This window comes from Barbus barbus (genome assembly GCF_936440315.1).
Source record: "Barbus barbus genome assembly, chromosome: 21".
Taxonomy (NCBI): domain Eukaryota; kingdom Metazoa; phylum Chordata; class Actinopteri; order Cypriniformes; family Cyprinidae; genus Barbus; species Barbus barbus.
The window spans coordinates 24,663,815-24,680,069 of NC_136749.1; the positions used below are offsets into that span (position 1 = coordinate 24,663,815).

Genomic DNA, 16,255 nt, shown 5'->3' on the forward strand with positions numbered 1-16,255 from the left:
ACCCCAGCGACTTAAGACTGGTTTTGTGGTCCAGGGTCACATATCAGAATAATTTCTGAGGATCATGTGACACTGAAGACTGGAGTAATGATGCTGAAAATTCAGCTTTGCCATCAGAAATAACTTACACTTTAAAATATATTAAAAGTTATTTTAAATTGAAATAATTTCACTGTATTTATTTTATTTTTAAAAATGCAACCGTACTGTAGAGAGACGGAGCTGGGAGCCCCTGTATACATTTAGCAGAAAATCATAAAGTTGCATTTTAAGCCTGGGCACTAATAACATGCACAAAGTACTATATTAATGTACTGACATACTTATGGTGCTTACAGTGCTTTACTGTAGAGGTTGTTAAGTGATCAAATCAGCAGAAGTCAGGACATTGTTAACACAGTTTTTCATTGCAGAAGAGAAATTAATTGAGGTAGGTTTTGTACCAGAAATAATACAAAGCAACATTTTGCACAGCTTTGCAAAAACACATCAACATATTCAGTGACAATTCTTCAGTGTTTTATTAGCTGTGACTGCATGCATGAAAATGTTATTTTAAAATTGCATTTATTCAATAAACTAGAATTAATTTTTCCTATGGAATATTATTCTATGAAGAGTTACCAAGTGTCTTCTCCAGTTCCACACAGCAGTTACCCTGATCATGGTAGCTCCTAAGCACTTTAACACCTGTCACACCACAACACATCTCCTCCAGCTCTCCCTGCTGGAAGACATGATAATAGCGGTGAAATACAGGCCCCTGACTCGTGTTCTCCAAGGGGCCGTTTGTGCCTCCACTCCGTGCTCCCTTGTTCTTATCTGCATTACCTTTTAAGTGCCATGGCACCAAGAGATCTTGGTAAAGGAAAGCTGTGCGGTTAGTATGGATGTGGATTCTGGGCTGTGTCACATTCTGCTCCTCTGTGCATTTCATGTCTGAAGTAATTTTACTATCATGCTCCTCCTGTTGGTTGAACATGTTTTCTTCTGTTGTAAGCTCATCGCTGCTCTCCACACTAGCTCCAGTTGTTCTTTCTTTCAGATATTTTGATTTCTGGTTGTTGTATTCCTGCTCCATGGCCCAAACGTAGATCAGAGCTCTTCCTCCCACCTTTAATAACCGGACCAGTTCTCTGACTGCAGCCTGTCTTCTCTCCTAAGAACACATGCACTTTGTTCAGCATCATGTACAGATTTGCTGAATAATGTAAAAGTTGTAAAGTTTGTTAAACACACACTAAAGTTTTTTTGTGTGTTTTTGAAAGAAGTCTTACTGCATTTATTTGATAAAAAATATTACAATTTAAAATAACTCTTCTATTTGAATACATTTTAAAATGTAAAATTTATTTCTGTGATGGCAAAGCTGAATTTTTAGCAGCCATTATTCCAATGTTCTTTTAGAAATAATTTTCTGATTTGCTGCTCAAGAAACTTTTCTTATAATCAATGTTGAAAACAATTATGAAGATTAATATTTTTGTGGAAACCATGATACATTGTTTTGTTTTTGTTTTTTCAAAAAAAGTTCAAAAGAACAATTTATTTGAAATTGAAATCTTTTGTAACAGATGTCTTTACTGTCACATTTGATCAATTTAATGCTGAATCCTTGCTGAAAAAAGTAGGAATTGGTTTTAAAAATAAACAAATAAAAAAATAAACACTTTTGAGCTATAGCCTTTGGACCAGAAAGCCAAACTTTATGTTAGTGGACCAAAGGACTGCTGCTAAATGCACAAATAAAGGGGTTATTTCAAATTATTTTTGGTTATTTAAAAGGCATGTTTCATGTCACAAAGTAGGTGGAAAATGGTTGTGAAAACTAAATTATGACAGTTCTTGGACAAATAAAATTATTACAGTGCAAGTGGACTTCAGAGAAAGTTCAAATGTGACCCTGGACCACAAAACCAGTCATAAGGGTCAATTTTTCTAAATTTAGATTTATACATCATCTGAAAGCATAATAAATAAGCTTCCATTGATGTATGGTTTGTTAGGACAATATTTGGCTGAGATCCAACTATTTGAAAATCTGGAATCTGAGGGTGCTAAATATTGAGAAAATCAACTTTAAAGCTGTCCAAATTAAGTCCTTAGCACAAAAATGAAGTTTTTATATATTTATGGTAGGACATTTACAAAATATCTTCATGGAACATGATCTTTACTTAATATCCTAATGATTTTTGGGATAAAAGAAAAAATTGTTAATTTTGACCCATACAATGTATTTTTGGCTATTGCTACAAATATACCCCAGCGACTTAAGACCAGCCTGGTCCAGGCTCACAAATAATATTAAAATAAGTTTTTTTCCCTTTAATTACATAGTATGCTCACCTGTGTGGAGAAATGATGTATGACTGCAATAGAGATGCAGGCATCACAGCTGTCACTGCACAGGGGGACAGACAGAGCATCTGACACAAATGCCTCATAACCCCGCTCAACACAGATCTGCACCAGATTAGCACTGCGGTCGCAGCCCACCTACAAATGGGCAGAAAATAGAGGTTACATCTGAGTTCTCCATTAGTGAAAGACTTAAAGTAATGGAAATCATCATAATTGTAACTAATAACCATGACATGTCCGACCAAGTCCATCTTACTTCTGGGTAAACTCTGCTGTGGTTACTATTACTTACTGATATAACTTCAGGGTTGATCCCCAGGTATTTGCCATTACCGCATCCGATGTCTGCCAGAATACTTCCAGGTGGCAGCGACAGTAGGAAATCTCGTACATGGGGCCACGGTGAGTGTCGTGTGCTGCTGAAGTGGGAGGAAATCTCTTCATAGATCTGATGAACATACTGCTCCTCCAAACGACACGCATCGCCTTCAGCAACAGGCACAGTAGGTGGAGAAGGCGGCTGCTGGCTGTCACATACAGACGGATAAGCTACAACAGGAAATAAAATTATTCTTGTCATGAATGTTCATCATTTTTATATCTACAAAAATACACAAATGCTGAGTGACCTTCATATATGTGATTTTTATGTTTGTACACTACTATTCAAAGATTGGGGTTGGTATGATTTTTAAAAAATGTTTTAAAGTCTCTTATGTTTTTACCAAGGCTCTATATATTTGATCAGAAATAAGTAAGTAATAAGAAATAAGTAAAAAAACAGTAATACTGTGAAATATAATTACAACTTAAAATAACCGTGAACTGTGATGGTAAAGCAGAATTTACCGCAGCCATCCCTTCAGTCTTCAGTGTCACATGATCCATTCAGAAATCATTCCAGTATGCTTATTTGTTGCTCATGAAAAATTCTTATTAATATCACTGTTAAAAATAGTTGTGCTGCTTTGGTATATTTTGTCAGGATCCTTAAAGGAATAGTTCACCCAAAAATGTAAATTCTGTCATTAATTACTCACCCTCATGTTGTTCCCAACCTGTAAGACCACCGTTCATCTTCGGAACACAAATTAAAATATTTTTGATGAAATCCGAGAGCGCTCTGACCCTGCATAGACAGCAAAGGAACTACCACGTTCAAGGCCCAGAAAGGTAACATCGGAAAGAATAGTCACAATCACACATGCATTGTGGTACTCTTGTGAATACGCAGCAGAGAGTGACACAGAAGAGAAGAATTGTTAAATAAAGTTATTTTTTGTTTTCTTTGCACACAAAAAGTATTCTTGTAGCTTCATAAAATTACGGTTGAACCACTGATGTCACATGGACTATTTTAATGATGACTACCTTTCTGGGCCTTGAACCTGGTAGTTGCGTTGCCGTCTATGCAGGGTCTGAGAGCTCTCGGATTTCATCAAAAATATCTTAATTTGTGATCGGAAGATGAATGAAGGTTTTATGGGTTTGGAACGTCATGAGGGTGAGCAATTAATGACAGAATTTTCATTTTTGGGTGAACTATAAAATAACAGCAATTATTTAAAATAGAAATCTTTAGTAGAACATTTTTCTGCTGTCATATGTAATGCATCCTTCTTGAATAAAAGTACTAATTAAAAAAAAAAAAAATCTTCCTCAGCACAAACTTTTAAGTGGCACTGTACTTAGAAATGAAAAAAAAGCATTTGCTTGCCTAAGCAAATAGTTCACATACTCACCACAGTTGCAGGGTGTATGCCTGATTTTGCGGAACGTCAGCGATGTCCTGGTACCACGCCGGCTCAGGGTCAGATTACTCATGTCAGAGGTCATGACCCCTGAACCTTCAACCTCCGTCACTGGTACCACATCAAATTTCCGAGGTGTTATGCTGACATGAAACATACACAAAACATGTTCATCCCTCCCTAGAACAAAGGATTTATAATAGAATAGAATACAATTGACTTTTTGTACATATTGAATGATAATATTCATTAAATAATATTTATAATGATGCAACACAAAATCAAGCAAAAATCCAAAGAACATATAGGTGTTTAGTGTTTGGCTGTTTGCATATATTTGGGCATATATTGTATTTAATGTATATGTACAAAAAAATAATGCAGTTTCTCACCCGTGAGCCCACAGATAACGGCTCTCTCCTGTCATCACTAGCAAACTTCGCTCTGGCAGCACCACAGCGACAGAATGTCCGTCAGGATGTTTAAAGTCCATTACTGTCTACAGATAAATAGCAAGATGTTTATATTTATCCATATAAGAAAATCATGAGGTTCATTTTCCTTCTCCATCTTTGTTTTGACCAAGGAAAATCAAATAATCAATAATGTTGCTGCACCATAACCAATCAATAAAGCTACAAACAGGTCTGATGAAACAGAACACCCTGATCCACTAATTATACTGATATATGAAAATGCAAACAGAAACATATCCTTACAAACATATCCCAAAAATAAACACATTCTTATAATCCATAATTATCGAGATTTTAGTGCTTAATTTATTCATACCTTTGCTCCGAGACTCAAGGAAAGGATGGTATCCTCAAACGCAGAGTGAGTGTCCACATGAGGGGGAATCCCTGTACCACACAATAACATTTAGTCCTATAAGCAGACATAAATCTCCCCTCAGCTGCACAAATACATGATGTACTACCTTGTCCACTTTGGTATTGGTTTACAGTGAGCTGGTCTGGAAGGACACTTATGTGGCCATCAGCCAAACATCTTTGTAATAAAGCATCACATTCTGCAGGGAGGCCTGAAATGACAGGTGTCTACTCAATTTTAGAATTAATTAGACATATAATACTTAGATTATGAGTAAATACATACACTTCCATTCAAATATTTGGAGAAAATTACTACTTTTATTCGGCAATGATGCATTATATTGATCAAAAAGAAACATTTAAATCTTAAAAATGTTATTTAAATATATTATTTTAAATAAATGCAGGGTTTTTTGTTTTACTTTTTATTAATCAAAGACTCCTAAAAAAATTTATAATGTTTTCCATTAAAATATTAAGCAGCAGAAATGTTTTCAACATTGATAATTAAAAAATTTTAGTAAATGGCAGCTAAAAATTCAGACATTACATGAAGAAATTAAATTTTAAAACATTAAAATAGATGTTGTTTTACATGTTATATTTTTCAATATTACTATTTTTTACTGTGTTTTTGTTAAGTAATAAGTGGGTATTAGAGACTTCTTAAAAACATTTCAAAAAACATTTTCATACTTACCACCTGCTAAGGGCTTGTCTTTGTCAACGTTATTATTATCGTATCGAAACTCATACCCATAATGCTTCACTCTTCTGTGTTTTAAAGCTTTCTGCACTGCAACACAAAAATAAACATTATTATTATTACTATTAAATAAATGTATTAGTTTGCGGTAGTGTTGTCAAAAATATCGATATTTCGATAAATATCGATATTGAAATATCTGAACGGTACCAATATTAATTTCCCGAAGTATCGATACACCGATACTAGCCGAGCTGTCACTTTCTCTTCTCTCCAAAGGCGCGAGGACAAGCACCACACGTGACCGCACTCGTCTCCTTTGCTCTGGTTAATTAGCAAAAGTGAAGTGAATAGAAAGATGACTGCTCTGGTTGTTAAAGAACACAGCAGGAGCGCTATCTGTAGGGATCTATGATCTCCGCGATGCAGAGAACGCGCACAGAATCCAGTCATAAAAACGGAATTGACAGTTTAACGCGGAATGTCACGGAATTTGTCAAAGTTTGGATGAATTAATCAAAAGTAGGTCATTACACTTAAATCAAATCGCGATATGGACTAGTATCTGTAAATATTAAGCTGCAAAAGTCGATTTAAATATAAATCCTGCATGTTCTGCGCGTCTCTGTGTGAATGTGCTGCACCTGCGGTTGTGTTTACTAATGTGGCGCTCGCGGTGATTTCAGCGTCTGCCGTCTCAATGAGGACAAATACATCAACAATATCTCCAGAACTGATCTGAAAGGCACTTTACGAGCATTTTAACATTTAATTTGAGTAAAACTAGCGTCGTCATATACACACAGAACTTTAGAAGTATTCACGGCAACCCGTCAAAATAAAAGTTCGGTTTAACTTAGCCTATTAAAGACCGTGTGCCAGAAATAGGCTATATTACTATTATTTAGTAGAATGTACATAATACTACTACTTACTACTACTGTTAATTTTTTAAAAAGAAATAATCACAAAATATTTTTATTTTAATAGTAAATCCCCTTCATTTGCCAAAAATGTAAATGTTTAATTTTCATTAATTCAAATATAAATTAATTAAAATTGTTTTATGCCTTCATCTGATATCCAGTAAAATTTAAATACACAACACATAATTTCTGAGGGGGAAAACACATTTCATAAGGCTACTGTAAGAATAAATAAAAATTGTTTGTATGCATTCAAATAATAGATATGCTAAAACACAGAATTTGGTAACAATAAAACATAAGGTGAGAAAAAAATAAAACATTTCATACGGCCCTAAACGTGTCATTTTTGTTACACTTTTAATAAATTAAATGTTAAATTGTATAATTTTCATGATTTTAATGAATTAGACATGCTTTTAGATTAATAGCATTTAATTTGACCATTAAAAAAAAAGTCCAGAAAAATTAAAACCGAAAAAAAAACGGAATCCAGAAAAATACAAAATTTAATGTAGCAAAAAATTAAACAGAATTTGGGGAAAAATAAAACGGATTTCATAGGGGCCTATATCTGGAAATATTTTGGTTATGAAGCAAATGAGAATATCAACAAATAGAACTTTGGATTTTAATTAGTACATGTATTAGTAAACGTTAGTTTCAATTAACATTTAACTAAGATTAATAAAAGATTAATAAATAAATCAACAAATGCAGTACCTCAAGACATTTTTTTGTTCATGTAAAATATACCGCATGTTCTTGACTTGTTACATTTATCTTTAAATTAAAAAAATTACCCCCTTAATATTGTGGCAGTTTTTTTCACCGTGGTATCGAAAATGGTATCGAGTATCGATATTTTTCAAGGTATCGTATCGAAGTTAGAAATTCCAGTATCGTGACAACACTAGTTTGCGGAAAGCAAATCTATAAAAGTCACAATATAATATAAGTTCCGCAAATATTAATATAACTCTGGACCACAAAACCAGTCATAAGTGTCAATTTTAATCTGACAGCTGAATAAATAAGCTTTCCATTGATGTATGGTTTGTTATGATCGGACAATATTTGGGCGAGATACAACTATTTGAAAATCTGGAATCTGAGGGTGCAAAAAAACCAAAATATTGAGAAAATTGCCTTTAAAGTTGTCCAAATGACGTTCTTAGCGATGCATTTCACCAACAAAAAATTAAGTTTTAATATATTTACGGTAGGAAATGTACAAAATATCTTCATGGAACATGATCTTTACTTAATATCCTAATGATTTTTGGCATAAAAGAAAAATCGATCATTTTGACCCATACAATGTATTTTTGGCTATTGCTACAAATATACCCCAGCGACTTAAGACTGGTTTTGTGGTCCATGGTCACATATATGAATTTTTTTTATTTTATTTGCTGATTTACAATAATTCAAACTGAGGCTGTCAAGTATCTCTTACCTGTGACATCTTCAGTATCTGGCATCCAATCAACAGCCTGCAGCAGCTGCAGCTCCTCCTCTGGAGACACAAAATCCTCCAACACAGACAGACCAGGAGGCAAAGCACAGGACACACTCCTGTCACTCTCCACTGACAAACAAAGTCGAGATCCATTAGAAACACTTTGCTTTAAGGCTCATTGAAAAGGATTATAAATATGACTCATGTGACACACCTTTCTCAACATAACTGAAATAAAGCGTCACACTTTGATCGTGACACTGCAGTGCTCGTCCATTGAGGAGTGTATATGCGTTCTGGCCTGCCTCAGTTGAAGAATATGTTACAAACGCATATGGTTTCGCTGGAGGAGTGAGGAGAGACTCGACAGAACCTCCCTCTTTAAGAACCTCCAGCAGCGACTCTCTGCTCACTCCATTCCCCAAACCTCCATTAGACACCACCAGATGCTACATAACAGACAACCATGAATATACACATTACTGACTGCTTTTATGAGCTATTTATGCAAAGCAATGAACTGCATGTTTCACCATTTGAAAGAATGGGGCATTTATACATTTGACAAACTTCACCAAGAGACTTGTTACTGTATGAGATATGCATAAACAAGCAACTTTTATCCAATATTAATTCACAATTACTGATGGTGGGACTGTCAAAACCACAAATCATTTATATATTTCATAACTGTTTACCATCAATTTTATTGCATTCATTTACAAAAGAGTAAGTAGATTCAGTAAGTATTTAGTATTCAGATACCAGTGTTGGGCAGTAACTAGTTACTATAACTTACTGTAATAATATTACTTTTTGCAGTAACTAGTAGTGTAACTAATTACTAATAAGATTTCAGTTACCATCAATAAAACAGCTTAATTACTTTTGATGCCTCAACCCCGCTGATTTAAAATCCAACAATCAAATAATTTCTAGATTTATTTTCACGACTTACTCATGCATGTGATGTCCCCGGTGCAGCAGGGAAAAGCTTACATTCAGCAGATAGAAATATTGTATTATATTGATTTTGTCCGGAAAAAAGATGAACTGAACACTGTTGTGTAAATTGTGGCTTCACTATACTCTGGCATTACATCCCACCCACATTCCTCTGATCAGCATTATATTACTACAATTAAAAATGTTTTTGGAAAATTAAACAGTTTCTTACAAACTTGATAAAATACATAATGAAATATAATCGTATATGGGTAACGGAGAAATTAGAAGCAGCTTCAAGCTACACATGACAATTAATGAGATTAATTACACTTCTACTTGAATGTCACTATCAATCACTATTGAGTGTTTGGAATAACTTCTGGCTGTGATCCAATGTGGATTTTGGTCAAATGACGAGGAAGAAATATGTTATTAGTAACATTCTAGAAGAATTTTATGTGGAAGATACACAGTTACAACTTCTGTGGGGCGTGAAGAAACAGTAATGTATCTAGCAATGTAAATAATTACTGTTGCCAGAAAGCAATAAGTAACAATATTACTTTTATATTAAGGAGTAACTAGTAATGAGTAATATATATGCATAACTAGCCCAACACTGTCAGATACACAAACATAACAAACAGCAGTACTGGCTATTCAAACTCAATCATGTCATTTGGTCAATCCATATTCTACTGATAATTAATCAAAAGAAGCTTCGTAAGTACCTTTGTGGGACGTGAAACTGTGCTTATGCCCTCGTGTTTCAATAATGTGTGACTGGCTTTAATCTGCCTTCGAAGCAGTTTTTTCGCCTCTTTAGCTCTTCTGACACTTCTTGTGCTGTCCATGCTGCTCTCCATTGTGCAACCGCATATTTGTCCCCCTCTCGCCAGATCTTTATACTTGGTTCCTAGAGGCGTAGGTTCCTATCGTTTTTCTGAAATTTTAGATTTCTACACAAAATAAACACGTATCTTTTAAAAAGAACGTGACAGAAAATCAGTCTTTCTTTACGTTGCAAGACGTGAGGAATAATTAGGTGATTTTGATACGATAGCAATAACCAATTATTAAATGTTTAGAGATTAGATTAAACCATATCTATCATTTCATACACAGGTATTTTTCAAATCTAAATGCAGCATTCTCAGTATGCAGACAATTATTTAAGGCCTTTGTTCGACAGAGGTGCAGAAATAGCTAGATTTCAGATGTGGCCATCAACAGGCATATAAATGTGCATGAGAATTAAGATTATACTCTGTTTGAGATTATGATGATTAACTTCCTATATATATATATATATATATATATATTTCAAACTTAATTAAGCAATGAACTGAAACGTATTGATTTTGAATATTTATTTACAAAAATGTTGATTTTAAATGACCTACTTGTTATACCAGAACTTCTGGACAAAGAAGCATCTGAACCTTTTATTCAGATTACTAACAATATCCCTAACAAAGACATGCCTCACACAGTGGCTTGCAAGAAAAAAGCAATTTAACTCAAACTAGTTTACTGGAGTATTTCAGAAGGGGGTTCTGGGTACTTGTCAGATGATCAGGCTGAGAAAACCAGAAAAAAAAGAAACAGCAAACAAGCTTAGACTGGTTTAACAAGTATTAGTATGAAAAGCCTTTTTAAGAGTTGGTGATATGGGTTTATACTAATACTTCTGAAACCGCTTCACAAGAAGTCTTGAATTAACATTCTTTTAGAGGTACACACAAAATTCAGAAAAAGAATGAAAAATGATTAATTTTTTACTAAAAATATTCAAAAGAAACAATAACAAATGTATGCTTTGGAAAACTGTTGATTTAGTTAACATAACACATCTAGCTTCCAATAATTCTTACAAGCAAAACAAAATTCATCTCAGTACGGTAATATTACTACATGACAGAGGATGATCATACAAAGGAAAAAACGGGAGCAGAGTTACTCTCAATAAAGAATATGTTGCCTGTGCCAATCAGGTATAAAGGGATACACTCCCAACCCCGTGGACACAAGAAAATGGTTCACTTATATCAGTCTTTTGTCATCTGCAAACTGTGGGTCCATCTAGTGGCAGCTGCAGTTATTCCAGGAGAAAGGAGGATGTGAATTGTGATAAACCTCACTTCTTCTGCTTGGGTGGTGGTCTGCAAAAAAATAAAGAAACTTTTAGCACAACACAATTATAAAAGAAACATTTCAGACCAGAAAATGAAGCTGCACAAACCAGCGGCCATATGATTGGGCAAAACATGCTTTCTATTATTATGAAAGTTCCTGCATAGTTCTTGGAAGTTTATGGATCAAGATTCACCTGTAGATTCCCACAACAACTGCGTGATCTCTCTCATACGGCTCGAGTGTCAGCTGCTCCTGAGGTTTCATGTTCTCAGAGCTCATCTTCTTGACCTCTGATGCAAACACTGCCTCTGGAGCGGCTGTTGAATCAATGCAGTTAGCCTGAGGAAGAAAAGATGACAAAGTTAACAACTGAAGACTGATGAATACTTGCAGAAATAATGTGTAAACAGCAGTATTATACTTATTTTACCTTGATGGAAATAACAAAATGTCCTCCATTCCTCAGGAAATTGTGTGCATTGAGGGCAACGATTCTTGTTTGGTCAGGCTGGGCAACATCGGCAAAGATGACATCCACCATACCTGAAAGAAAGCAGTGTAATGCTTCACCAAACCGCCTTGTAATGTGCATTCTTTACCTTTCGTATGTTCACATCACAGGAACTTACCAACAAGCATGCGGTATTTGTGCGGGTGTCGTGCATCTTCGATGATGGGAATAATGTTGGTTCTCTTTTTCGCCACATTCAGTAAGTCTCTGCCTGATCTGTGAGAGAACTCGACAGCATACACCAATCCCTCCTACGAGGAGAAAATGAATAAAAAACATAAAATGTCCATCAATGCTTCCAGAAATTAAACTTAAATTCATATTAATACTTTATTAAACAGCACAGTTAAATAAACTAAATTCAAAATATTTCAGTAACTGAAAAAGCACAGATTAAAAACTTAAATTAAATAAGTGTCAAAGTATACAAATTACTAAAACTATAACTGAAAAAAAGCCAAATAACAGCTGCAAAAAAAAAAAAAAAAGACCAAATCTTCAACTGAATTAAAATGAACTGAAAATATAATAAAGCTAAATATTATGAAAATATTTTGAAATGCTATAGTAGCATATAAAAAACTGCTATTGGAATAACTGTAAATTGCTTCTATTGTTTGAGATAAATTTATGTAAAATGCCACCCCAGCTTTAAATTTAGACAACTAAATTACTACAATACACAAAAAAAATCCACACTTTAATGTTTCAGTGCAGACGTGGACTTTAACAATTATAAAAAGATATACACATACCGGTCCAACAATGTCAGAAACATGAGATACAGTAGTTCCTGATGCGGCTCCTAAGTACATGACCTTCGATCCTGGCTTAATGTGGATCTGGTCAACACCTCCTAAAATGGCTGCGGCCAGCTTCGACCGGAAAGGATTCCATGCTCTGTACTCAATTTTAGTTTCTCCTTCCTTACATTAGAAAAAATGAACACGTAATGAATGATGTGCTTTCTAGAAGAAGTATTCTAGTGAACATTAAAGACATGCTTCAATAGGCTCACCTCAACATTTATTCTCTTCTCTCCATACACAGATTCTCCAACCACCATGTTCTTTGTGACCAGGGCGTCCTCTCTACCACGGCAGATAAAAACTCCTGAATTTAACAGAACATGGTTATTCAACACATTCTCAGAAACAACAGCAACTCAAAAATGTAACGTTGATGACCCACCTTCATGTCTATGGGGCTCTACAGTCACCTGTCTGCCCCCTCTGAACCCTCCTCGTCCTCCCCTGCCTCTAGGAGTGCCACGTCCACCCCCTCGTCCACGGAAGCCACCATCACCTCCAGGGGACCTGAATCCTAGATACAGAAACGAAAAAAAAAAAAAATGGAAATGCAATTGCAAGAAAATTTGATATCTAAACTAGAAAACAAAGTTTATTTAAAGCACTGAAATATTGACTATACACGATATTTAAATATTTAGCATTAATGAAAAGCATTATACCTAAAAATATATATCTTAAAATACCAGTTTTCTATTTTAATGAACTTTAAAGTGTAATTTATTCCTGTGATGCAAAGCTGAAGTTTCAGCATCATTACTCCAGTCTTCAGTGTTATTCTAATATGCTGATTTATTATCAATGTTGGAAACAGTTGTGATGCTTCATATTTTTTGGAACCTGTGATACTTTTCAGGATTTTTTTTTTTGATGATGAATAAAAAATGAAAACGAAACGCATGTTCAAAATAGAAATCTTTTCTAACAATAGAAGTCTTTACTTTATATCAATTTAACAAATCCTTGCTGAATTAAAGTATTTTATTATTTCTTTAAAAAAAAAATACTGACCCCAAAGTTTTGAACAGTATTGTAAATTGTTACAAAAGATTTCTATTTTAAATAAATGCTGTTCTTTTGACTATTTATTCAAAGAATCCTGAAAAAGTATCACAACTGTTTCCAACACTGAAAATAAATCAACATATAAAGATTTCTGAAGGATCGTGTGACACTGAAGACTGGAGTAATGATGAAAATTCAGCTTTGCATCACGCGAATACATTATATTTTAAAGTAAATTAAAGTAAAAACAGTATTTTAAATTCCAATAATATTTCACAATATTACTGTTTTTTGATCAAATGAATGCAGATGAGACTTCTATAGAAAACCTTACAAATCATACTGATCCCAAACGTTTCAATGGCAGTGTGCATGTATGTATTTGCACATGTGACCCTGCACCAAAGTGTCAAAAGTAGCACGGGTATATTTATAGCAATAGCCAACAATAAATTGCATGGTTCGAAATTACACATTTTTCTTTTAGGCCAAAAATCATTAAGATATTAAGAGAAGATCATGTTCCATTTAGATATTTTGTTAAAGTTCCTACCATAAATATATTAAAACTTAATTTTTGATTAGTAATATGCATTGCTAAGGACATCATTTGTACAACTTTAAAGGCAATTTTTTCAATATTTTGATTTTTTTGCAGCCTCAGATTCCAGATTTTCAAATAGTTGTATCTCAGCCTAACACTGTTCTATAACAAACCATACACCAATGGAAAGCCTATTTATTCAGCTTTCAGAAGACGTATACTGATCAATTTCTAAAAAATTACGCATATGACTCATTTTGTGGTCCAGGGTCACATATTTGTGTGTGTGTGTATACATAAATATATACACACCAACCAAGTCATTACATGTATAAAGCAAATAAAATGAAAGAAAAAAATAAACAAACTTGCTTACCACCACCACCACCTCTACCCCCTCGAAATCCTCCTCTTCCTCCAAATCCTCCTCCTCTACCTCCTCTTTCTCCAAATCCTCCTCTTCCACCCCGGTCTCCTCCTCTTCCTCCAAAACCTCCTCGTCCACCTCCTCTTGGGCTGAATCCTGTCAAAAGAGTCAAATATATCAATTCACTGAATAGACCACAGTAAAACTTTATGGCAAAACAAAGTATATTGTAATCAGACGCCCCACCATTAAACAGCTTCAAACCGTAGTCAGCTTCAACTAACACCTTATATTAGAAAAATCTTTAGATATGATTGCTCTCACAAAAAAATGCCATTAGAGACCATATATTTAGAAGCAAGGATAGCAACAGATCCCTTGTGTTCAAGTGTCCTCAACTAACTGCATTAAAATCCATTCCCTGGTAACTTAGTCTGTGTGTAACATGTCTTTGATACAGGTTGTCGACTAAACCAAAACTATTGGTTTTTACCAGGTTTTCCACATGAACATGGTCTGTCAGACAAGTTCATTTCCTAAACCCATGTGGTCCTCAATAATGTGTGGAAGCTCGACTATGAATACAATCCTGTGCACAATGTCCAGACAAAATCAGATGTACGAAGCTTACAAAATCTAATTTTTAATTTCAAATATATATATATATATATATATATATATATATATATATATATACACCTTAGTAAACTAGTCTGATTTAAGAAACAATAGCTTATCTAGTGAAGAGGCATGTGGAGCTTCCGCGTGCGCAGCATGGCTCGGTTTATGCGCAGCAAGAACTATTGTAGCCGAAATTAAAACAACGCTTTCATAAGACCACACTAATATGCTTAAAGATATTAATAAAATAACAAACAACGCCATTACATCTCAAAGAAAGAGCGTCTCGTGCACTAAATTTAAGCGCGTGGCTAACGCATGGCATGCGTACACGCGAGCAAACACTTCTAAACATTAAAATTGTATCGCCCGACAATGAAAACAACCTTATATGCATCAAAAAGGCTATTAATAACTTACCTGGTCTCATTTTACTTTATGTATGGCTAATCCTGTTTTAATTAGACAAATAACAGCCGCTAACACAACCCCGCTGCTTTTGCTCCAAACACGTTCTGATCAGACGGATACATGTGCGTCGAACGTTTTTTCCCATAATGCACCTCCAAAAAAACGTGGCTCTTGCTCCTTTATTCCGCCATCTAGTGGGAGACTCCGCAACTTCATGGCAGTGTTTCAAGGAATACAACTTTATTACAGCGTGGTCAAGACTACACATACACTATCATTCAAAAACAGTCAGATTTTTTATGTTTTTTTCTTCTGCTCACAAAGCCTGCATTTATTTCATCCAAAGAACAGCAAAAGCAGTACAATATATATTTAAATATATTTAAAAATGTAATTTATTCCTGCGATTTCAAAGCTGAAATTTAGCACCATTACTCCAGTCAAACGATCCTTTAGAAATCATTCTAATATTCTCATTTGCTGAATAAAAAACATTTATTAGTATTATTACGTTGAAAACAGCCGAGAAGAACTTTTTCAGATTACTTTGAGGAATATAAAGTTCAGAAGAACAGCATTTATCTGAAATAGAACTCTTTTGTAACATTATAAATGTCTTTATTATCACCATTGATCAATTTAAAGCATTGCTAAATTGCAAAAAAATATACTGACTCCAAGTTTTTGAATTGTATAGGCCTATTGAATAATATTACAAAAGCTTTTTTATTTCAGATAAATGCTGATCTTTGGATCTTTTTATACATCAAATAATCCTGAATAAATGGACTCACATATATATATATATATATATATATATATATATATATATATATATATATATATATATATAATAAT

The 16,255-nt window shown here is 34.2% G+C and overlaps 2 protein-coding genes across 3 annotated transcripts; both read right to left on the bottom strand.

Moving 5' to 3' along the window:
• Nucleotides 1-327: 327 nt before the first annotated feature.
• Nucleotides 328-9,866, bottom strand: LOC306886825 (tRNA (carboxymethyluridine(34)-5-O)-methyltransferase ALKBH8-like). 2 transcript variants are annotated; one of them, XM_079444152.1, is made up of 12 exons: nt 9,725-9,864; nt 8,260-8,494; nt 8,043-8,174; nt 5,652-5,747; nt 5,056-5,160; nt 4,908-4,978; nt 4,508-4,614; nt 4,107-4,258; nt 2,657-2,913; nt 2,350-2,499; nt 832-1,159; nt 504-727 (listed from the first exon to the last, which is right to left on the bottom strand). In XM_079444152.1, the coding sequence occupies exons 1-12, from the start codon at nt 9,857-9,859 to the stop codon at nt 684-686; spliced, it is 1,812 nt and encodes a 603-aa protein (XP_079300278.1). In that variant the 5' UTR covers nt 9,860-9,864; the 3' UTR covers nt 504-683. The 2 variants fall into 2 exon arrangements, with proteins under 2 accessions (XP_079300277.1, XP_079300278.1); XM_079444151.1 differs by having other exon boundaries at nt 328-1,159; nt 9,725-9,866.
• Nucleotides 9,867-10,349: 483 nt separating this feature from the next.
• On the bottom strand, nt 10,350-15,542 carry fbl (fibrillarin). The gene is made up of 9 exons (XM_079444176.1): nt 15,407-15,542; nt 14,375-14,521; nt 12,832-12,963; nt 12,659-12,753; nt 12,396-12,566; nt 11,759-11,891; nt 11,560-11,672; nt 11,323-11,468; nt 10,350-11,155 (listed from the first exon to the last, which is right to left on the bottom strand). Exons 1-9 carry the CDS (start codon nt 15,414-15,416, stop codon nt 11,131-11,133), a joined length of 972 nt encoding a protein of 323 aa, XP_079300302.1. The 5' UTR covers nt 15,417-15,542; the 3' UTR covers nt 10,350-11,130.
• Between the last annotated feature and the right edge of the window lie 713 nt (nt 15,543-16,255).